Here is a 25,152-nt window from a genome sequence, read left to right as displayed (position 1 = left end):
CCTGGCTGCCGGCAGCGGTACACTGCACTGAAGGACCTACCGACGTCAGCGTCGCGTGACCCATCACATGACTATAACGTAAGCGCAGGTCCTTCAGTCCATCGCTAGCTGCCGGCATGAAAGGACGAGTGCAGCGGGGGCCACCAGAAGGTAAGTATATATTTATTTTTTATTTTATTCATTTTTTTACAGTTTCTATGGTACCCGGGTCCGGAGGAGAGTCATAGAATGGTAGAGTTGGAAGGGACCTCCTGGGTCATCTGGTCCAACCCCCTGCTCAAAGCAGGATTCACTAGATCATCTCAGACAGATGTCTGTCCAGCCTCTGTTTGAAGACGTCCATTGAAGGGGAACTCACCACCTCTCGTGGCAGCCTGTTCCACTCATTAATCACCCTAACTGTCAAAAAGTTTTTTCTAATATCTAATCTGTGTCTCCTCCCATTTAGTTTCATCCCATTGCTTCTAGTCTTTCCTTGTGCAAATGAGAATAAAGATGATCCTTCTACAATGTGACAGCCCTTGACATATTTGTAGACAGCTATTAAGTCTCCTCTCAGTCTTCTTTTTTGCAAGCTAAACATTCCCAAATCCTGCAACCGTTCCTCATAGGACATGGTTTGCAGACCAGTCACCATTCTGGTCGCTCTTCTCTGAACTTGCTTCAGTTTGTCTATGTCTTTTTTAAAATGTGGTGCCCAAAACTGTACACAGTATTCCAGATGAGGTCTGACCAAAGAGGAGTAAAGACCGATAATGACTTCACGTGATCTAGACTGTATGCTTCTGTTAATACATCCCAGAATTGTATTTGCCTTTTTTGCTGCTGCATCACACTGTTGACTCATGTTCAGTCTATGATCTATTAGTATACCTAAGTCTTTTTCACATGTACTGTTGCTTAGCTCTATTCCTCCCATTCTGTATATGCTTTTTTCATTTTTATTGCCCAGATGTAGTACTTTGCATTTTTCCCTGTTAAAAAACATTCTGTTGGTTGCTGCCCACTGCTCCAGTTTATTTAGGTCTTTTTGAATCCTCTCTCTCTCTTCTCTAGTATTAGCTATCCCTCCTAGCTTTGTGTCATCAGCAAATTTAATCAGTTTACCCTCAATTCCTTCATCTAAATCATTGATAAAGATGTTGAACAATACAGGTCCCAGGACGGAGCCCTGTGGTACCCCACTTGAGACATTCATCCAGCTGGATGTGAAGCCATTTACAACCACCCTTTGAGTCCGATCACTAAGCCAGTTATGAATCCACCTAACAGTTGCCTGGTCCATTGCATACTTGGTCATTTTTTCAATAAGGATGATGTGAGATACTTTGTCAAATGCTTTGCTGAAGTCAAGATATACTATATCTACAGCATTTCCCTGATCCACCCAGTCAGTGATTCTGTCATAGAAGGAAATTAAGTTAGTCTGACATGACTTGTTAGTCACAAACCCATGCTGACTCTGGTTAATCACTTCATTCTTATCCATGTACTTACATACATGTTGTTTAATAATTTGTTCAAAGATCTTTCCTGGTATAGAAGTCAGACTCACCGGCCTATAGTTCCCTGGGTCCACCTTCTTCCCCTTTTTGAAGATAGGAACAACATTTGCTCTTCTCCAGTCTTCTGGGACTTCTCCTGTTCTCCAAGAATTTTCAAAGATTATGGAGAGTGGTTCTAAAATTTCTTCTACAATCTCCTTCAGTACTCTGGGGTGTAATTCATCTGGACCTGGAGACTTGAACTCATTTATGTTAGCTAAATATTCCCTCACAATCTTTCTGTTTACAGATAACTTGGATTCCTCTATTCCTTTAAAAGGATAGTGAAGATCAGTTGATGTTACATTTTCTTTCTGAGAGAAAACAGATGCAAAATAGGAATTAAAAAGTTCGGCCTTCTCAACATCCTCTCTTACCATTTCTCCATTTTCATCCTGTAAAAATCCTATAGCATCTTTGACTTTTCTTTTACTTTTGACATACCCCCAAAATCCTTTTTTATTGCTTTTGACATCTCTTGCAAGCCTTAATTCATTGTCAGCTTTAGCTAACCTGATACGTGCCCTGCAGGATCTGCAGACTGCATTATAATCTTCTTTAGATATGCCTCCCTCTTTCCATTTAATAAACATTTCTTTCTTTCTTTTTAGCATGTGTTTAAGTTCTGTGTTCATCCATCCTGGTTTCCTTAAATGCTTCCCATTCTTCCTACTTTTCGGGATTGTTAACGATTGTGCTTTGAGAATCTCATTTTTAAAAATTTCCCATCCTTCCTGGACATTTTTGTCCTTAAGGACATCCAGCCATTGGATCCCTCCTATTCTCTTTCTGAGTCTCTTAAAATCTGCCTTTCTAAAATCTAACCTTGAAGTTTGAGTCTTCACATGTCTTCCTCCTCTAGTTATCCAAAATTCTATAATAGCATGATCGCTGCCTCCTAGGGTCCCAGCCACCTTTACCTCCTCAACCATTTCCTCCCTGTTTATAAGAATTAGATCCAAAGTAGCAGATCCCCTTGTTTTCTCCCCTACCTTTTGGAAGATAAAGTTGTCAGCAAGAGAGGATAAGAATTTGCTTGACCTGTTAGTTTTACTTGAGAGAGATTCCCAACAAATGTCTGGATAGTTGAAATCTCCCATGACCACTACGTCATATTTTTTGGAGAACTTGGTCATTTGATACATAAAGAGTTCATCCATATCTTCAGCTTGCCCAGGTGGCCTGTAGTAAATGCCTACAATGGTGTCCTTTCCGTTGTTCTCTCCTTGTATTCTTACCCAAACAGTTTCCACAGAACTCCCAGTCTCCTGTCCTCTAGACCTGGGTACCATCCGCACATTGGAACGCATGCATTCTGCATGTCCTTATCTAGTGATGCGGATTACATGCTTTCTAGTGCAAGTCAATGGCGGCGAATACGCAGCACTTCTGCAAAATAATTGGTAGTGCTGTGTTTTTTTTCTGCAATGATAATCCGCAGCGGAAATTTCCGCAGTATGTGCACAGCACATGCGGATTATCATTGGGGAACATGGCAGGCCTTCTACCAAGCGTTTTTTAAGCGTTTCTGCAGCGTTTTCGCCGCTGCGGAAACGCTTAAAAATCGCATCGTGGGCATACAGCCTAAAGAAGACTTGTCGGTGCTGTGTGTTCATAGTCCAATGTTCGGGAATGATTGTCGGCCATGTGAGAGGGCCTATATTGCGGGTCATCCGTGACTCTTGGCAGATTGGCCGCTCTTCTGATTTCTAAACGCACCATAATAAAGGAAGAACTCTTGGCTGAAAGCAGACAACCCCCTTTAAGTGACCTAATCAGTTTCTTTTTAGGCATTATAGAATAATTATGTTAATATGCAATTATCACCTAATTTTCCTTCGTGGTAACCTCGGGGGGTAGTATACAGAAGTGTTATAACAAGTGCTGTTAGTTTGCAAAAATACTGATGTAGGAAATCTTGTAAATAAGGATAGCTGGAGGCGCTCATATGATCTGTCATTTATAGGAAAAAGGAGGAAAGGTCACATTTCTCCTACTGAAGGCTCTCCTGAAAATTGAAGGCTGATTTCAATAATATATTTTCATGTGTACCTGGCATTTCCCGTCTGTGGTATCTGCATGGATTACGGTAGATGTTGGCACAAGCTCCATTTTGTAATTTCCTGTGTACTTATGCCTTTTTTTCTCTTTCTAATTTATTGCATTTTTGAAAGATTTTATTTATTCTTTCGACAATGTTACAAAGTATAAAACCATTTATTAAACATGTAAATATTGTTGCCCCTTAACCCCCAGAGCACCTATGACAGAGGAAGGAAGAAAATTATTATGTCATTATGATGGAACTTTATTTCTGTTCCTATAGGTATCGCAGAATGAATAAATATTTTGTACCAATACTGCTACAAAGCATATACTGGCCACGTCCTCAGTCCTCCGCGCCGATTTCACTTTACCTGACTGCTATGATGAGGTTCTGTATACCTTTTTGTGCTTATTTGGTTTATTGCATTCCCACCAGTTCCCTGATACATACCTGTGCCATACCTGTATGGCACACATGTCAAACTCTGGCCCGTGGGCCAAATACAGCCCTCAGGGTGATTATATTTGACCCGCGACACCAGAACCATCACCCCTTTGTGGGGCCCGTTATTCTGTATGGAGGACTATGTGGGGCACATTATTCTGTATGGAGGACTATGTGGGGCCCATTATACTGTATGGAGGTTATGTGGGGCCCATTATTCTGTATGGAGGACTATGTGGGGCCCATTATCCTGTATGGAGGACTATGTGGGGCCCATTATCCTGTATGGAGGACTATGTGGGGCCCATTATCCTGTATGGAGGACTATGTGGGGCCCATTATCCTGTATGGAGGACTATGTGGGGCCCATTATACTGTATGGAGGTTATGTGGGGCCCATTATTCTGTATGGAGGACTATGTGGGGCCCATTATCCTGTATGGAGGACTATGTGGGGCACATTATTCTGTATGGAGGACTATGTGGGGCCCATTATACTGTATGGAGGACTATGTGGGGCCCATTATCCTGTATGGAGGACTATGTGGGGCCCATTATCCTGTATGGAGGACTATGTGGGGCCCATTATCCTGTATGGAGGACTATGTGGGGCCCATTATCCTGTATGGAGGACTATGTGGGGCCCATTATCCTGTATGGAGGTTATGTGGGGCCCATTATTCTGTATGGAGGACTATGTGGGGCCCATTATCCTGTATGGAGGACTATGTGGGGCACATTATTCTGTATGGAGGACTATGTGGGGCCCATTATTCTGTATGGAGGACTATGTGGGGCCCATTATCCTGTATGGAGGACTATGTGGGGCCCATTATCCTGTATGGAGGACTATGTGGGGCCCATTATCCTGTATGGAGGACTATGTGGGGCCCATTATCCTGTATGGAGGACTATGTGGGGCCCATTATCCTGTATGGAGGACTATGTGGGGCCCATTATCCTGTATGGAGGACTATGTGGGGCCCATTATCCTGTATGGAGGACTATGTGGGGCCCATTATTCTGTATGGAGGACTATGTGGGGCCCATTATTCTGTATGGAGGATTATGTGGGGCCCATTATTCTGTATGGAGGATTATGTGGGGCCCATTATTCTGTATGGAGGATTATGTGGGGCCCATTATTCTGTATGGAGGATTATGTGGGACCCATTATTCTGTATGGAGGATTATGTGGGGCCCATTATTCTGTATGGAGGATTATGTGGGGCCCATTATTCTGTATGGAGGATTATGTGGGGCCCATTATTCTGTATGGATGATTATGGGGGGCCCATTATCCTGTATGGAGGATTATGGAGGACTGTGGGGCCCATTATTCTGTATGGAGGATTATGGGGGCCCATTATTCTGTATGGAGGATTATGTGGGGCCCATTATCCTGTATGGAGGATTACGTGGGGCCCATTATCCTGTATGGAGGATTATGTGGGGCCCATTATCCTGTATGGAGGATTATGTGGGGCCCATTATCCTGTATGGAGGATTATGTGGGGCCCATTATCCTGTATGGAGGATTATGGGGGCCCATTATCCTGTATGGAGGATTATGGAGGACTGTGTGGGGCCCATTATTCTGTATGGAGGACTGTGTGGGGCCCATTATTCTGTATGGAGGACTATGTGGGGCCCATTATTCTGTATGGAGGACTATGTGGGGCCCATTATTCTGTATGGAGGACTATGTGGGGCCCATTATTCTGTATGGAGGACTATGTGGGGCCCATTATACTGGTTGGCCCACGACTTTATACAAGTTTTCCATTTTGGCCCTCTGTGTTTGAGTTTGACATCCCTGCTGTATGGCTTTCCTCTCCAGTGCAGACAGCTGTGGGAGAATAGGGGCTGTCATGATGGCGGCCAGCACGTGACATGGACAGAATACAGGCACTAACTTTCTACTAATGGCAGTAATGAGTTTGATTTCCCCGCAGCTGCTGTCGACTGTTCGGTAATAGGGGATTTGCTAAGGGTGAGCTCCTGATTTGAGACAGTATTACGTTATGTGAGGTTGTGGTGCAGCCATGCGAAGGTTTAACCTCATACACTTTATCCCTTTGTCCAGCTGGCGGTAATAATTTCTCAATTTCTGTTGGATAAGTGTGTCTTGAAAGAAACCTGATATTCCTATTTTTGGTCCCCTGCTGGTTGGGGGGCACCAGTCAACTTGTTTTAAATGGGAGAAGCGTCTGTTCTCTCTTGCAACCTCTAACACTAGAACAGATGGATGGAGCATGTAAGGTTTTACCTCTGAGGTGGTAAGAGTGCAGCCACTCATTAACACTGAATTTACCACTTCGTTAGCAACATTGCTTCCTGTTGAGAAACGCTAATATATAATCTCAAACGGAGGGAGCATACATTTGTCTACCTCTACTCCATAATAAGTTCTGACATTCACTTGTATAGTCTCCACTTTGCAGACACGGAGCAGTTTTATTTCTTTGTTTTAATGAAATAACTTCTTTGTGCAATGTTACTGTCCCTGCGAGCAGCACTCTGCATTTTCGGTCCTGCTGGACGCTGCTTTAGCACCATTTCGGGGTGCTAAAATTGACTATAATTTTATTTTTTTGTCACTGTGGAAACATGCCTTTGTGTGTTGTGAAATATTCAAGGGGAGTCGCGCGCTTGAAATGAATTCCTTTGTGCCTTTAATTAGGGTTAGATCATAAATATCTTTAATCACGCATTACCCCAATAAAGTATTTTTTCATATATATATTTAAAACCAAGTGATAAGCAGCGTTTTAGAGATTGAATGGCAAAATGCCTTTTGTACATTTTTTGTATTTTTGCCATTGGCAAATATTCCTTGCTGTCTTTTCATTTAGTGCAGTGTGTGTCTGTATTAAAGGGTGGTCCAAGATAATTAAAAATCAGCCCAGAGCCAATACCTGTAAAATAAATAAAGGGGTTGTCCACAGGGATGTGGAGTTGGCGTCTGTGTTCATTTTGGTGGAGTTGGAATAAAATGGACCGACTCCGACTCCTAAATTACATAATAAATTGGGTTCATTAGCACAATGCAGAATGTGCTGTACATTTTTTCATAAGAATTTGGGAAAGTTCTGAAATGTCCTATAAGGCTGTGTGCCCACTATGCGTCTTTTAAGTGTTTCCGCAAAAGCACTTTCCAAGTGATGCTAAAATCGCTTGGAAAGCGCTTGACAACACGCATGCGGAAATACATGTGAAGAACGCTTCACTTCTGCTTGTACCTGGCAGGAAAAACGCATGTACAATCCGCATGTACAATCTGCATGCGTTTTTTCTGCCAGGGAAATGCAGAAACGCTCAGGAAAAATCCGGCGCATTTCTGCATCGTGGGCACATAGCCTAAATGTCTGTTCTGTTCCTGATCTAAGGATCTCGGCTTTTAGTTGAGATGAATCTGTGCTTCACTTTATGTACACGCTCAGTAGTGAGGCCGGGCTGTGGAGTCGGAAGTCAGGGAAATTGAGGCTTACCAACGCCACAACCCTTGTTGTCCACTACTTGGACAACCCTTTCTCATTCCCCATGTTTGGCCCCATTAAAATAAAAAAGCTTGTACTCCCCTCCTGTGCCGGCGCCATTCCAGCGGTGTCTGCACTCTCTCTCCCAGGGCTCATGTGAGATTGTCACATCACATGAGCCCTGCACTCAATCAACACTGGTGTCACCTCTTTCGTACATATAAGTAATCAGGAGGAAGTGAAAGCCGCGGCTGACCGCTCACCTCCTGTTAATTACTTATAGGTCTGAAGGCAGGGAGAGCAACAGCTGTGCTAATTGGGCATAGGGCTCACGTGACATAACATCACGTGAGCCCCAGGAGAGCAAGTGTCGACACCGCTGTAATGGCACCAGCACCAGATGTGAGTATAAGCTTTTTTATTTTAGCGGGGCCGAACATGGGGAATGAGAAGGGGTTGTCCAAGTAGTGGACAACTCCTTTAAAAAAACATCTACTCAGCCTTTTACTTCCTGGAGCCCCTACGCTGCCCACTCATTTTAAGTTTATCTTGGCTGCAGTTGTCACGGCCTGTATACCTCACGAGTGCAAAGACTAGCGATTAACTGAAACAGTCAGGTGAGGTATATCCACTGTGAGGTCTGCAGCCAGCTATCTATAATTTTCAGTTGTCTCTGACCTATTGGGTGTAGACTAGCTGCTGTTTTGTCTTCCATACACATTACACGCACAGACATTAGGAATTCCAGCTCCTCTTTCTTTGTAGCACAGAGAAAGAAGCAGCAGCAGCATGGAGGGCATTGTACAGCAGTACTGAGCAGTGTGGCTGTGAACCCAGCACTGAAGTGAAACTCTTGACTTTTTCTCCTCCTCCATTAAGGTCCCACCGAACTTAGGCCCTCCTGTTATAAATTTCTACTTTTTTTTTTAAATCTTTTTAACCTGGGTTGAATTTAGACGTCCATGTATAATGGTCCAAGTCCAGACCACGATGGGCTGCCCCAGGGACTCCTGAACCGAATATTACAGCCTCATAGGCAAGTATGAGGCTTTTGAGTTTGGGTCAGGTGACCATACTTATATCACGATTGGGCCATGATACACGAACATCTGAATTCGGTCTTCACTGTTACTCCAGGAAAAGCTCCTGCCATATAACGGAGACTGTGACAGATGTTTAACCCCTTAACGACCTTGCATGTATGAGTACGTCCAAGGTTGGACCCCCCTCTTTGGTGCCGGCGCTGAGCCCACATCTTTCCGACATGACAGCTGATCTGGCCACGGCGGAAGGACGTCACATGACCGCAGGTCGCGGGTGGGTTGGCATGACAACATGGAGTCTGCAGGAGACCCCTGCGGTTGTCATTGCCGGGATGCTATGAGCGGTCCCCAGCGGTCGGTGCTCGTAGCAAGTGAGCACTTTAGCTACACACAGCAGGGCTTAAGCCCTACTGTGTGTAGCACAGGTGATCAAATGATCACAGCTTCAAGTCTCCCATGGAGGCATGTGAAAAGTAAAAAAAAAAAAGTTTTTACAAATATTTAAAACACACCTGTCAGCAGGATTGTGCTCAGTAAATTACACTGTTTAAAATGATACCTTGGTTGATGAAATCTATCCTGTGGTTCTTGTGTAATCTTAACTTTCAGTTCAGATAACTGTGTGACAGCATGGGAAATCAGGGATGTTCGTGGGCGGAGCCAATTTTTTGGCATTAACAAGCCGGAACCACGAACCCGAATTTGAAATGCCGAACAAATTCACTCAACACTAATAATGATATGCTCGTGATTCGGGTCGGCCTGTGGGTGGCGCTCTATCTGGTGCTCTGCTTACATATTCATCTGTATGCTCTTATGACAGCTCACTGTGCCTTCACTGACCTGCCTCCTATTTTACCTTGCCCTCCACTACTAGATGCATTATGTAAAATAGGAGGCAGGTCAGTGAAGGCACAGTGAGCTGTCATAAGAGCATACAGATGAATATGTAAGCAGAGCACCAGATAGAGCGCCACCCCGGAGCACAAGCATGTCATCTCCAAACTGAAAGTAAAGATTACACAACAACTACAGGACGGATTTCATCAACCAAGGTATCATTCTAATCAGTGTAATGTTTCCCACCTGACAGTGTATGTAGTTTACTGAGCACAATCCTGCTGACAGGTGTGCTTTAAATAATAAAAAACTAAAAGTTCAAATCTCCCCCTTTTTGCTTCATTCAAAATAAATCAATAAAAAAAAAAAAAATCAAGCATACACACATTTGGTATTGTCGTGTTCACAATCGCCTGATGCATCAATATATAAAAAGAATTAATTGGATCAGTAAATGGCGTGGTGAGAAAAAAAAACAAAAAACGCCAGAATTACATTTTTTTGGTCGCCGCAACATTGCAATAAAATGCAATAACATGCTATCAGAACATTGTTTCTACTCTAAAATGGTATCAATAAAAACGTCAGTTTGGTGCGCAAAAAATAAGCCCTCACTCAACCCCAGATCCTGAAAAATGGAGACGCTACGGGTCTCGGAAAATGGTGAATTTTTTTGTTGTTGAAACTTTGGATTTTTTTCCCACCACTTAAATAAAAAAGAACCTATATATGTTTGGTATCTACGAACTCGTAATGACCTGGAGATTCATAATGGAAGGCCAGTTTTAGTATTTATTGAGAGTGGTAAAAAACACCAAAATAACAATTGTGGAATTGCACTTTTTTTGCAATTTCACCACACTTTGAATTTTGTTCCTGTTTTCCAGTACATGATATGGTAAAATCAATGGTGTCTTTCAAAAGTACAACTCATCCTGCAAAAAACAAGCCCTTACATGGCCATATTGATGGAAAAATAAAAACGTTATGGCTCTGGTAAAACGAGCAAAAACTGAAAAACCCAAAGTCGTAAAGTGTAACCGTCTGTTTAATTTTTATTTTATAAATCAGTAGTTTACTTGAAAATTGCCAACTTTGTAATATTTCTTATCAGAGAAATCTTTCTCCTTCTGATCTTTCATTCTCAAAATTCTCAATTCCCAGTTGTTCTTTTTTTTCATTTCGTACATGCGGTTTAAAGAGATAAAAAACACATTTTTCATTTTTTTTTTGTTTGAATATTCAAGTCATTTTGTGTCCTTTTTTGTGATATCTGGGGCTTCGTTTTTATGTCACTGACATGGTCTTTTTTTTTTCTTTCAGGGAAGAAATGTGTCTGTTTTTTCCCATTTTTATGACCACACAGGACCACTAAAATACATTGAAAAACGTGTTTCCCACTGCGTAACAAATATTTTTTATACATTGGGCACTTTTCTTTTTGTTTTGCTCGGACGGGGATAGCAACAGCAATTTGACTTGACAGTGGCCTATTTTATTTATTTTTTACCTCTTATTCTGAATTTATGTTACACCTGGTTTCCCCCAAAACCTTGGGGGGGGGGGGGCATTTAAATATTTTTATTTTCATTTAATTTTCCTTGTAACTGGAGCTGATATAGTAGTCCCAGTTACAAGGGAAATACCGCCTCCTGGCTGCATAGCTGAGCTGTCTGTGTCTTCTATGGCCGCAGTTATGTGCGCCAGTCTGGAGAAAATGTGCACTAGAATAAGAGGCGCCTAATTCATTAAGAAACATGAATTTAGCGTATCTTTCAACTGCCATACGCCTCTGCTAGAAATATACTCCAGCTATGGGGCTAACATACATTTCTGTCCACTTCTGTGGTGTAAATTATAATTATTTTATTAGGGCATGGTGAAGCACGCCCCAATCTGCTTGAGCCATGTCTTCTTTTTAAAAAGTTGGCGGAGCTAGCAAAGGCTGGCTTAAATTTCCAAAAATCGAGTTGCAGTTTTACACCAAAAAACTGCCATAAACTGCTTGATGAATCGGCCATTTTCCTGAAGAGTAGTTTTGTAAGGTAACACCAGCTCTCCAAAAAGGAGCAAGCTTTTCACTAAACTTTAGATCCTTGAATATAAGCTAAAAGACATAACATAACTTTATTTATCTTTATGTGTAGGCTGGTAGTTGTGACCAGGTGAGCTTATTGACTTTGTATAGTTTGGATCCAATTAACATTTAGGTATCAGAAAGGCAGAGATAGAAATAAACCATCTCTGCTTTCTCTATGAGGAGTCTGGCCGTGTCTGACAGTCGGCTCCTTGCTCGTGAAGCTGCACGATCTCATCCAGCTGCTTACTATACAATCACGTTTTATAACCTCATTTCAGAGTAATATGCGGTCCGCCCGGACATTTCTAATCTATGAGCTGTCCGGAAGTAGCTAAAAACCTGCCTGATATGAGTTGTTTAGCAAGAATAGGACATTTTTATTACACTTAGTTGCCTGTAAAAAGTTTCAATTGTTTTGATGGATCTCAGAGACCTCCTAATGTTTGTGGTAGCTGGCAACAAAACATGAACTGGAGAGAAATGGTTTCTTTGTACCCAGTCCTGTTGTTTCACTAAAAGACATTCAATTTCGGAAGTGTCTGGCAGCCATTAAAGGGATTGTGTCATATTATTAAATGGGTAAAATTACGAAGTGCTTGTAAAAGCAGGCAACTTTGCAATTTTACCTCTTATAAAAAAAATTCTCCATTCTAGGCATACAGGGATTTTTAGTTTTATGGTGTACAGCACATTGCATGTATTTGAGGCTAAAAATCAATCACTTTTGCAATTGGGTTTGATTAAGAATTTTGCAGTTTCCCTCCTATAGTCTCTGTTGCACTGGGCTACAGAATGAGTTAACTGAGAATCCATTAGTGAGCTGACTGGAAGGTAGTCTGTAACTTTTTAATGTGGTTTTTTTTCTGAGCTGATTTATCACCACAGACCTTATCAAAGTTGAATGTGCAAGGAAATAAAGCGGTTGTAAAAGCCAAACGGGGCAACATTTTTAATGAAACCCAATTGCAAAAATGATTTTTAGACCCAAATACATCTACATGTATTGAAGTAAAAAAAAAAAAGAAATATCCCGACGGTGGACAACCCCTATTAATCCAAGCTAAATGTAATATATATATATATATATATATATATATATATATATATATATATATATATATATATATATATATATATATATATATATATATATATATATATATATATTTATATATTTATTTAGGGAGTTGTGGGACTGTAGCTTCTGTGGATGTGTTATATATTGTGACTGTTATTTCTACCAAGCATTTGATATACTTGCACATATTTTTTAACTAGTAAAGCAGTCATTTTTAGAATATTATTTGTCTTAGAATGGTGGGTAGAGGCTGCCAAGTCTTTAAAATGTTCCTTATGGATGTTTACCCTTAAAGAGGTTGTCCCATATTTACAACTAAATATGTGATCACTGGTACCACCACGAATCATAAAACTGGGGGTCCTGTGTCTCGTGTTTGAATGGAGTGATCTGTCATTCCCATAGACAATGAATAGAGCATTTGTGCAACCCTCGCGCCATTCAAACTGGGGACACAGCCCTGTTCTCGTTATGGGTGGGATTTCTTGTTGTGGGTGGACTTCTCGTTATGAGTGCCCCCAGCAATTCAACAGTTATTATACATGTTTTGCTTAATTTATAAGATGTAATTGTGGGACAACCCTTTAAATGTATGGCTGGTATTTGCTTGGATGTTAATAAGCAATGAAATTCTTAAACCTTTTGTCTTTTTATTCCTTAGAAATTGTTTAATGGGAAGACTAACAATATGGAGGAGTCCCAGATAAGTGCTGAGAGTACTGATGCAAATGAACGCCTCAAAGAGGATGTGAATTTCAACAAAGTTGAAGATGATCTAGTATTTAATAAAATACAAGAAAGTCCAGCCTCTTTCCAGAAAAGTAGTTCATTGCCCGTGCCTGAAGAATTATCGAGCGACAGGTCTGAAAAAGCCTTAAGCAAAGTTCCGGGTTCGTTCTTAACACACGATGGTGCTGTCACTGTTTCGAGTGAAAATCGTATCTTGTCTAAAGGAACTATTAATGGACCAGTTTCCCACTCCTCAAATCAGACTTCCAACCTGAATGCAGACAGTATTTCTTTATCCACAGAGCAACATGTGGAACCGCAAACCAGTTTGTGTTCAACATTGAAGGTGGTTTATGATCTTCAACAACCTGCAAAGAACACTTTACTGATGTCAAGTCAGCAAGTTTTATTCTTGCTACCTGATGTAGCACATGCCAAGAAAGAAACTCATTCCATACATAAACCTCCTACCTCCTCTTCTGTTGGGTGTGAAACATCTAATGGGAATAGTTTCAGATTGGATAGCACTTTAGTAGGGTCGGGAGATGATGCCTGTAATGACAGTAACCTGTTGCCCAGGAATGAGGTATATAATCGGACCCAAAATTGTTCTGGTGGTGATGATATGGTAGCAGGAACAGAAGCTAATTTGAGTACTGAGAGAGACTCTGTAAATAATGGAAAAACCGAAGAGCCTGAAAAGGACTGTGTTGTAAAGGTAGAGAAAAAGCGCAAACGGAAAATGGACGGTAGTAAGATAACTCGATGCTATTCGGAAGATGCTTATAATGATGTGAGTTATATTTCCAAGAAATCTAAGCTGTTAAATTTAGATATGATGGAGCAGAGTGATGAAGAGCAAGTGGTAGCGCCACAAAAGTATGAACTGATGAAGATCAAGTCCGAATCTTCTATTGATGAATCTTCTATTGATCATCTTCCAAAAGAAGCTATAGAAGCGATTAATCATTATATGTATAGTCCAGTTTGTGACTATCCTGATGAAACGTCTCCCGTTCACGTCGACTCATTCTTTCCTGGTGATGTGCAAAGTGGTGATTCTCAGTCGCCGCCAACATGCGCTAGCGATCAAGAGCCATCGTTTTTTCCCTGCACAAAGTGCAATGTGAATTTTAGGGAGAAGAAACACCTTCATAGGCATATGATGTATCATTTGGATGGTAATAATCACTTTCGCCACCTTAATGTTCCAAGGCCATATGCTTGTAGGGAGTGTGGCCGAACATTTAGAGATCGAAATTCACTTCTTAAGCATATGATTATTCACCAGGAACGCCGCCAGAAACTGATGGAGGAGATCCGCGAATTGAAAGAGCTCCAAGACGAAGGTCGAAGCGCACGGTTACAATGTCCACAGTGCGTGTTCGGAACCAACTGTCCAAAGACTTTTGTTCAACATGCCAAAACCCATGAGAAAGACAAAAGATACTACTGTTGTGAAGAGTGCAACTTTATGGCCGTTACCGAAAACGAATTGGAGTGTCATAGAGGTATTGCTCATGGGGCCGTGGTCAAATGTTCTGTTCTGAACGCAGAGGTCCCCAAAAGAAAATATCAGAAAAAAACATCGAAAAACTCTTATTTCCTTTCATCCAAAAAGCCCACAACCTATATTTGTAAGATGTGTCCATTTACCACGTATGCCCGTAACATTTTAAAGAAACACATTCAATATGCACATTCGCCATCCTCTATGGACCAGTTTAATGGTCCTGTCGTTGTTAAACAAGAACGTTTCTCAGATAATGAGATTGTAGATAGCGATGCTGAGGCTAAAGAGTTTGTCAAACAGTCCTATACTTTTCCAAAGAATTCTGTCTTGAAGCAGGATATGAAAAGACCATATGGCTCTCTTGGCCAGAGCAACACTTTCACCAGGCTGTACAGAAAACAAAAAATACAAAAAGCTAGGAAAAGTGCTGCCCAAGCTATTGACTGTGGTCCTGCAATTTCTCCAAATAAATCTCTGCTTTTCGGCAGTAATGACCAAAAACATAGGTATTTTCTAATGAAGCAAAAACCTACAAAGGTGAATCATGCTTACAGATACAGTCAGAAATGGGATGGCTATAAAACCTTAAAGAAATCCAACAATTTATACCCACTGAACTTAAAAAAAGAAGACGATGATTCGGCTGATTCTTTACACTTGGTTTCTAAATCAACCAGCTTTCAAGACGAGTGCTTGATCATGGATCCTCATAACCGCCACCCAGGTAGGCTTGTCGGCTTCAAAGACCGGGTGGCAGTCAAAAGGGTACGTAAATCTGACCTTGAAAGGCAAGTCACAGAAGAAGATATGGATAATTATCCTGATTTCCTCCAGAAAATGACTTACGTCGTGTTGAAGAAACTTGACTCGTCTGGAAAAAAGGTTGATTATGAATCATGGGAGAATAGCGAGCTTTGTGATTATAGCACCGAGTCACAGGATGATACATACAACAGTCCACCAAAAAAGGCAGTTTACCCAATTTTCAAGGATAAATCTAAAGCTAATCAACACAGTGAAGAAAACTTGCATTTTAACGATGATGATGGTTTTTATTTTGAGTATTATGATGACCTCGACGGGGATGATTACTTACATGACATGTCTGGTGTCGATGCAGAAAATGCGGACTCTGCATTGCCAAGAAATAGTTCTATATTCCACTGGAGTGACTTGACTCTCGAAAAGAAGTCCTGTCCATATTGCCCTGCAACTTTTGAAACTGGGGTCGGGTTATCAAATCATGTTAGGGGACACTTGCATAGAGCTGGATTAACATACGAAGCTCGCCATGTGGTGTCGGCAGAACAGATAGCAACAAGTGATAAAATGCAGCACTTCAAGAGGACCGGAACACCAACAAAGCGCGTAAGGAAAGGTAACCAATGGTCATGTTTTTTATCTTGTGTTGTTGCTTATTTCCTATATATATATAATTTATGACTATAAAAATGGAAGGCTTGTGAGATTGCCATTCTTGTCGGACAGTTTACCGGAGAGCTTTTTTTACCTGACCAGATAATCATGTGGACATGGTGATATGAGAGACTTGAAGCGGGAAAATGGTTCTGTGCAGAGGTTTTAGCAGATGCATCATGACAAAGCCACATGAAATCCTTAGTTTAAAGGATATGTACACCTTTTGGAACTTTATTTTTCTTTAAAGGGAATCTTTATTAAACCAAACTTTTTACGTGATCATATAGAGGTTTCAAAGACAAGTCCAGAAATACCTCTACATGGCCAGTCCCTTCCTTAGTTGCTGAGAAATCAGCATTTGAATTGATAGGCAAATGAGGCTTAAGAGCTACTTGTAGATCTGAAGCTTCCATCACTCTAACTCTATCCCCACCAAGCACCGGCTCCTCTTCCTTAACTCAGGGGTTGTCAACTGAAAGAGGTTGTCCACTACAAGGACCACCCCTTCTCATTCCTCATGTTTGGCCCCATTAAAATACAAACACTTGTACTCGCCTCCCGTGCCGGCGCCATTCCAGAGGTGTCAGCACTCACGTTCCCAGGACTCGTGAGGTTGATGCGTCACATGAGTCTTCAGACCAGTCAGCGCTGCCCTCACTGTCCCTGCCTTCGGACATATTGAACATCAACAGGAAGCCAGGGCTGCGGTTGCTTTTTGACTTTGACTTTTTGCTGATTGGGTGGAGGGCTCACGTGTCATAACAATCGCACATGAGTCCCTGGAGCACGCGTGCCGACATTCCTGGAACAACACCGTAGCGAGTATAGGTGTTTGTATTTTAATGGGGCCAAACTTGGGGAATGAGAAAGGGTTGTCCAAGTAGTGGTCAACCCTTGAAGTCACACAGCATAGAGGCGGTCGCTCAAGCAGGAGGCTGCGTTTGAATCACGTTGGTGAGTTCTTTCTGATGGAGAGTTTGTAACTTTTTTTTTATTTTTTTTTTTTCAGCTGTTAGCTGATTTATGACCACTTCAAAGTTCAGTTTAATTTAAGTTCAGCCAGTCAGAAGGAGCTTGCTGGTGGATTCTCAGTTTACACATTCTGCAGCCAGCAGTGTACATGGAAACAAAGAACTAGTATAAGCGAAATAGTGCTAATTTTTTTACCCAATGGCAAAAATTATTTTTAGCACAAAATCCATGCCTTTAAATGGGTTCAACAGAACATCCTCTATTCAAAACAATCGGAGGAGTTCTGTAGTTCCTGGCAGCGGCCACTACACATTGAATGGAGCTGTGTTATGTCAATGTATATTCATCAGCCTCACGGAGCTTGAAACATCTGATTGGTGGGGGTGCCAGGTGTTGGACCCCCACCCATCTGATGTTAATATCCTATCGTCATCAATATTTTCTGGCCCTTTTAAGGTTAAAAAAAAATGCCCCAATAGGTGTCTATCCTTTTACCATTAACCATTTTGTTTGAACATGTAATCTTTGGTCTTAATCTGGAGATCTTTATTGGGTTGTCTTATACCAAGTGGCATAATTGATCCAATGACTATTATACCTGTTGGTGATGCTCGAATGACTGGTCACCATTATGGATCATGTACATTACAACAAGTCACTTCCCATCTTGCAGTTGTAGACTATTTGCAATTATGTCTTCTGTGTACCCTGTAGCTCCCATGGCTGATGGCTTCAACAGTTTCAGTCTTCCTCAATAAATAGGTGAAGCCCTAAATTATTTTCAGCTCTCAATATTTATCAGATGGAACCAATTTTGACCATTTTATCTGCCTTGCTGCTAATTGTCTATTTCATTTCTTTGTAAAATGTATCAATTTATGTATGACTGTAAACATATGGTGTTTTTTTTATCTTAGTTGTAGAGAAGTCCGAGAGTCCTTCTGAGCACACTTGTGCGCTCTGTGGCGGGTGGTTTGATACAAAAATTGGATTGTCAAATCATGTTCGAGGTCACCTGAAAAGACTAGGCAAAAATAAATGGGATGCACACAAATCACCCATCTGTGTCCTGAATGAAATGCTGCAAAATGAAGAAAAGTATGAGCAACTCCTGAAAGTTCTCAATAACAGGCGCACTGTTCACAGGTCTTACTCCCATCACAAATCTTCCAGTAATAACTGCTCAAGGTCCAATGCTGTACATCATGAAGCACACCGTAATGGCCTCAAACATGATACTTTGTCTGGTCAGATGGAGGAAGGCCTCCACCTAAGTGAATGTGATGAAGCCGGTGGACATGATGAGAAGGATAAACCTCTTTCCTTAATCGAACTACTTAAATTGAAAAAATCCGGTGAAGATAGGAACGTGGAATCTTTTCAAAAAGTCAATCAAACTGCAAGGAAGAGGTTCATCCAAAAATGCCTTCATCCACTCAATGAAGACTGTTCTTTGATGTGCAGTTCCCATAGAGGCATGGACTTTGCTTTACAGTCAGGTAAGAATAGAAATTCTAACATCTCATATTGCTTGTTCTGCCTGCCTATAAGGCTCTTTTCACACTACCATCTTGACTTTCTTCCTTATCAGAGTGATGTCTGGTATGAGGGATCCCCTTGACCTATTCCACAATCCTGTTGGATCCCATTGACCTATATCACGGTCCTGTTGGATCCCATTGACCTTTACCATGGTCCTGTTGCAAGCCATTCACCTACACCATGGTCCTGTTGAATCACACTGACTGACCTATTTTACCCTAGACCATGGCCCTGATAGACCTCTTTTACCCTAGACCACGGCCATGGTGGATCCCGTTGAGCTAGACCACAGCCCTGTTGGAACTCGTTGAGCTAGACTACGGCCCTGATGGATCCTGTTGAACTAGTCCAAGGCCCTGATGGATCCCGTTGCTCTAGACCACGGCCCTGATGGATCCCGTTGAGCTATGCCACGACCCTGAAGGATTCCGTTGAGCTAGACCACGGCCCTGGTGGATCCCGTTGAGCTAGACCATGGCCCTGAAGAATTCCGTTGAGCTAGACCACGGCCCTGATGGATCCTGTTTAGCTAGACCACGGCCCTGATGGATCCTGTTTAGCTAGACCACGGCCGTGATGGATCCTGTTGAGCTAGACCACGGCCGTGATGGATCCTGTTGAGCTAGATCACGGCCCTGATGGATCCTGTTGAGCTAGACCACGGCCCTGATGGATCCTGTTGAGCTAGACCACGGCCCTGATGGATCCTGTTGAGCTAGACCACGGCCCTGAAGGATTCCGTTGAGCTAGACCACGGCCCTGATGGATCTCGTTGAGCCAGACCACGGCCCTGATGGATCTCGTTGAGCTAGATTACTGCCCTGATGGATCCCGTTGAGCTTGACCAAGGCCCTGATGGATCCCGTTGAGCTTGACCATGGCCCTGATGGATCCCGTTGAGCTTGACCACGGCCCTGATGGATCCCGTTGAGCTTGACCACGGCCCTGATGGATCCCGTTGAGCTTGACCACGGCCCTGATAGATCCCGTTGAGCTTGACCACGGCCCTGATGGATCCCGTTGAGCTTGACTACGACCCTGATGGATCCCACTGACATATCACGAAACCCATCAGGTATTTTAGTGGTATTTTTATAATAGTACTGTGGACCATGCCATTCTTGCCTCAAAAACCCTAAACCTTGACAGAATATAATGTGATATGAAAGAGAACCTGTTACCTATTGATAACAATGTTCCCAACAATGATGGATTTCCTCAAGTTTAATAAGTCTACTTAAATATAACCTGAGGCTAATCCAGGCATCATTGTCTGCCTCCATCTGCACGTTCGCGTTACCTGCACCCATGTTTTACAGATTGTCAGTTTCTGGGTTTACAGTTTTTGCTCCTTACAGGAGAAAACATTGGAAGTTTGTTGATCATTTGCTTAGCACAAAGATTTTTTGCAAGTAACTTTAAATCATTAACTTTCATTATTGGTTGCGCATCCAGAGTAATGAACATAAAAGGCAGTGAATAAAATGTTTTGTCTAACAGCTGTTTGGTGGTGTGTTATACCACCTTTTCTCCCAGTCTTCATCAGCAACCTAATTTAGTGGTGCGCCTTTTTACAGTCTTGTGGGTAAAACACTTTAATTACCACTTTGTCAACTAGACTTTTAATTCTGCTCACGAACATTGTGGAAACGCCTGTGTACTATTTACCAGAGAATCACATTACTTACATTATGTGACTATGAAGGGATAGTGTAGTCTCGCCTTCAGTGGCCGAAAGCTCATGTGTAGACTGCGCCTAGTTTTGTGTGGGGTTCAGAATTGGTTTATGATTGATTTTCTCTTAGACCAAATATGGAGTTTCAATTGTTATTTCTTTCAATTAGGATTGTCCGCAAAGCACAAGACTTGTGTGAATTGCAATACGACCTTTTCAAGTGGAGTTAGCCTGTCTAACCATATGAGAGCTTATTCAAGGAAGAAGAGCGCTGGACTGTTGACTGGAACAGGTATGCCTTTGCAAAGTAAGCCATCTTACTTCTTTGCTAAGTGTCGTACATAGTCATTGTGATCTTTCCTGCATGGCCAAAGTTTCCCATTAGTAAATGTGCTGGTGTATTAGTCGGCTCCGTGCTTAATCATCTGCATCTGCTTTATGGCTTGTTCTTATATATCTAATTGTGGTATATCTAGCTAGTAGAGGCCTAAGTACTGTGCTTGACATTGGTGTGAAGGACCAAATATGTGCCATTGTCCCCTGACCAGTTTTCCCTTTCACGGTGGTTCCAGTTTAGTGTTTGCAACTCCTCCTTCGTTCCGATGTGTAAATGAGTAAATTGCACGCCTTGGTTGTGCCCAATAAAAATAAGTAATTTATTACACATATATATCAGGGATTGGACCTGAAACCAGTTTATCATTTATGTCATTTTCGGCTTTCTTCTAAAATAAAATATTATAGTTGACGAAACAATAAAAAAAAAGATTATTGGTTATCTGTCCATTGGTTTCTCTAGTGAACTCTTATATTTTATAGCATTGGCTACATGGTGATTTCTTACATTTGTGTGCTAGTATTAGATTGCAAGCAAAAGAAGTCAAGATCAAGATCTGGGAGTAAGAAGAAGGTATTGCCATTGCCACACAGCGCTGAAGAAGTTTATATCCTGAGATGCAGGTATGGTTCAGGTTTAAGCTTATTATTTTTTTATTTATTTTGTTTGCACAAATAATCAGGGTTGTGGAGTCTGGTAAGCCAAACCACCGACTCCTCAATTTCCCTGACTTCCAACTCCACGACTCAGACTCCCGACTCCTCACTACTGAGCGTGTACATAAAGTGCAGCACAGATTCATCCCAACTAAAAGCCTAAATCCTTACATCAGGAACAGAACAGACATTTATAGGACATTTCATAACTTTCCCAAATTCTTATGAAAGCATTTACAGCAACATACTGCATTATACTAATGAATCCAATTTATTATATATTTAGGCGTCGTCGGAGTCAGTCCATTTTATACCAACTCCACAGCCCTGCAAATAATTTAGTAAAGATAAAGAAAATGTATTGTGATTTAAAGGGGTATTCCCATATACAAGATCCTACCCCAATATGTAGTAGGTGTAATAATAATATTAGCAAATCCCTCCGATTAGAAATGTAGTATAGTTCTTTTGAGTCGCTTACCCCATGTGCAGGGCATTGCAGTAGGTTAGGAAGGAAAACCAAAAGAAATTAGACCCCTAAAATATCATTTTTATTAAATATTTTTTAAAAAAGAGGGGATTCAACTTCCAAACACAACCAATAAGTATAGGGACTAACAGGAATGGATAATACACCAGCCAGGAAAGATTATGGACTATTTCTGTCCCTAATATATCCCTGAATTTTCTCCCTTCCTGGCTGCGGAGGTTGGCACCCTAATTTTTGCTCTGTGGCGCCCCCACTCAATTCCGTGTCCCTGATGTCCCTAGTATGTCACTATCTTCTTAATTAAAAAAACACAATTGTGAGAAAGATAGGAAAAAGTGAACATACATGGTTATGACCACTCATATAGTGACAAATCTATGTTGTTACTGATCATTGCCATGGATATCTAATGCACTGCACATGGGGTAAGCGACATAGCGAATCAGAAGAACTATACTACATTTCTACTAAACTACTATTTGCCCTCAGACCTAAAATACGGTCATCTGCACTAGCTCTCTAGGTCATTTCTGTGCATAACAATTATGTTACTTAGAATTACGCATTCCTTTATGATATATCAGAACATTAAGATTGTATTATGCTAGGACAGCACTGCACCATTTCATCTCCTGTTACCTTGGCATGGTCTGCCCACTATAGTTAATCGTTATTGTATTCACCAGGGGCCAAAGTTTTCTGACCAACGCACATGGAAAAAATATATTTTTATATTTAATTTATTTTTTTTAATTATTCATATTTCTTTTTCATATTCCTTTTTCAACAGGTTTTGTGGGCTTATCTTTCGAGGGCCTTTGTCTGTACAAGAAGATTGGATAAAGCACTTGCAGCGTCACATTGTCAATGCAAATCTGCCACGGTCAGGAGCTGGTATGGTAGAAGTGGAGCCTATACTAAAGACCCCCTCAATCACTGAAACAAACTTCTCTTTAATAATGACAGAGGCGGCTTCATAAGAGGAGATGCCATACAAACGAACATGGCTTTTTTGGATGTACTTTAGAACTATTTTCTTTTTGTGTTTTTAATTTTTTTTTTCTTTTTATTTTCCTTTCTCCTTTTTAAAGACCACATTGCTACACACCTGTTTATAGTTCAAAGGACAAAACAAATACTGATGTGTCGTAACGTTTTGCTCGGACTCTTGCAGACGTCACCATCTTTACACCATGCTTCCTGTACGAAGCACAACTTAATCCTTACATATAATGCCTTTTTCCCCACTTGTTAGATGAGATCAGAGACACAAATCCATAGTCCCAAAATCATTGATATTAGAAATATATTTCTACGGTGCATTTTCTACAAGATCAATTCCTGAAATCGGTTAATTTAGGGCATTAAGTGTTACCATCGTCTGCAGAGCTCGGAAGACTGTTCCATTCAACGTAGTGCACTCGGTATATTACTGTACAGAATAATGTATGTGTTTTTTGTTTCGTTTTTATTACACAATGCTTTTCTACTAAAAAAAGAAAAAAAAAAGTGGAGGGTGGATTGTTTTAACGGATATTTCTGAGAAGTGTATATAGTACTGGAAATTATTTGTTGTAAGAAAAACTCTTTATTTCAGTTGCGTTTCTCACTAACTGGTGCATCCATGCTACCTCCTACTTTGTCAACAAAGATGTATTTACCCAATGACATTTCTTTTTAAAATGTAGAATTTTAGTATATTAATTTTTTTTTTTTTTTTTTTTAAAACTAGTGATAAGTCACCTGTTCATTTCTCTTTTTAATGATGTTCTCTTAAGTCATTTCTTCTCCCTCGTATTTTATTAAACCTGTTTCTGTACAAGTAGCTTTCTCACCACACCGTTTTTTAAATTTTTTTTTTTTCTTCTCCAGTTTCGCTCCACATTTGAGCATTTTTAGCAAACGTTTAATATTTCAACATATGAGAATGTTTACAATTGAAATTTTAGAATTCGTTTTGGATGTGATTGTGTATGAAACTGTGTAACACTATGCTCATGCTAAAGGGCCTACTTACAGAAATATTGAAATAAATGTGTTGTGAGGATGGAATTTTGTCATTCAAATGCCTTCATACGGAAGAAACTAGGTCACTTGGATAAGGTATTTTCAGCATCTGTTCATATATTTTTTAAATGATTATTTTACTCTAATATTGTACCTTGACCTAGAGTGTTATACTGTTCTGCAGGTCACATCCATTTTCACATTGATTTTTATCAGTAAACCTTTACGAAAACTCTACTCAAGATTGTGGAAAACCGTAGTTTATTTTCCTACCAATCACTATTTTTTTTCTTAAACAGGAAGCTGTCAGCAAGTTTTTGTTATTTAAATCTCCAATCACCATTTAGCCCCCATATAAAATAATAACAGCTATACTCGTCTCCAGTGCGGGCGTCATTCCAGTGATGTTGGTGCCTGCTTTCCGGGGGCTTGCATAACTTTTATGTCACGCAAGCCCAGTGGCCAATCATTCTGAAGTAACTGACATTTGGAGGAACTCACCCTCTCATTTCTTCCAGGCGTTAGTTTCATCAGGAGAAAATGAGAGTGAAGCGGCTCCAGGAGAGCAGGCTCTGACATTGCTGGAACTACACCCCCACCGGAGGTCAGTGTGAGGCTGGAGTCACACTAGCGTATAAAAAAAAACGGTCTGATGTTGATTCAGAAAAGTAGGACGAGTGCCCATGTGAGTGTCATAGCCCAGATTAAGACCGCGATTGCGGTCGAAACGTGTCACTTTTTCCTCTATCTTCATTTTTTGTTAAATCAGCCTAGTGCCATGCTATTTTAGCTTGTTTTTCAACAATAAAGTTTATCGAATTTTTAATCAGGAGCTGGATCTATTTTTTGCCTTACTTCCACAATGCGATTTTTCTCAACTAGCATCCGTATGACATGCGTTTTTATCATCAGCTTTTATATACTGTAATTCTCTAATTTAAAGCTAGTTTACAAACTAATAAATCAATCTTATATACAGATCGAATAAATAGGATATATGTCCTGTAGATATTTAATGTCACAAGCCCCCTACATATAATAAAATAGCACCTTTTAGTGCTTTTCTTGTGGCACTAAAGGGTGTTTAGCCTTATTTAACATAATTTTTTTAAACAAATTATTTAATAATGTGGAGTACCCCCTAATTTTAATAAGCAGCTAAGGGAAAGCAGACAGCTGTGAGCCGGTGTTATTATTCTGAGAAGAGGCCAATATCCGTGGAACTTCCCAGCCTATTAATATCAGCTCACAGCTGTC

At 41.0% G+C, this 25,152-nt stretch overlaps 1 protein-coding gene across 6 annotated transcripts in view; it reads left to right on the top strand.

The window, feature by feature from the left end:
* ZNF644 (zinc finger protein 644) overlaps positions 1 to 24,721 on the top strand; it is a 76,586-nt gene extending 51,865 nt beyond the window's left edge. For 2 of the 6 annotated variants that reach the window (XM_073643177.1, XM_073643178.1), the window contains exons 3-7: positions 13,217 to 16,175; positions 18,106 to 18,687; positions 20,575 to 20,712; positions 21,263 to 21,365; positions 22,679 to 24,721. In XM_073643177.1, the coding sequence (XP_073499278.1) occupies positions 13,244 to 16,175; positions 18,106 to 18,687; positions 20,575 to 20,712; positions 21,263 to 21,365; positions 22,679 to 22,868 (3,945 nt within the window). In that variant the 5' untranslated portion in view covers positions 13,217 to 13,243 and the 3' untranslated portion in view covers positions 22,869 to 24,721. Of the gene's footprint in view, positions 1 to 13,216; positions 16,176 to 18,105; positions 18,688 to 19,568; positions 19,806 to 20,574; positions 20,713 to 21,262; positions 21,366 to 22,678 lie in introns of those variants that run through there. The other 4 variants (XM_073643181.1, XM_073643180.1, XM_073643179.1 and 1 more) reach the window with 4 other exon arrangements.
* The last annotated feature ends 431 nt before the right edge of the window (positions 24,722 to 25,152 follow it).

Source organism: Phyllobates terribilis, unplaced genomic scaffold, assembly GCF_046119375.1.
Source record: "Phyllobates terribilis strain yellow unplaced genomic scaffold, ASM4611937v1 Scaffold_8__6_contigs__length_399053987, whole genome shotgun sequence".
Lineage (NCBI taxonomy): Eukaryota > Metazoa > Chordata > Amphibia > Anura > Dendrobatidae > Phyllobates > Phyllobates terribilis.
This window is presented reverse-complemented; position numbering and strand designations above follow the sequence as displayed.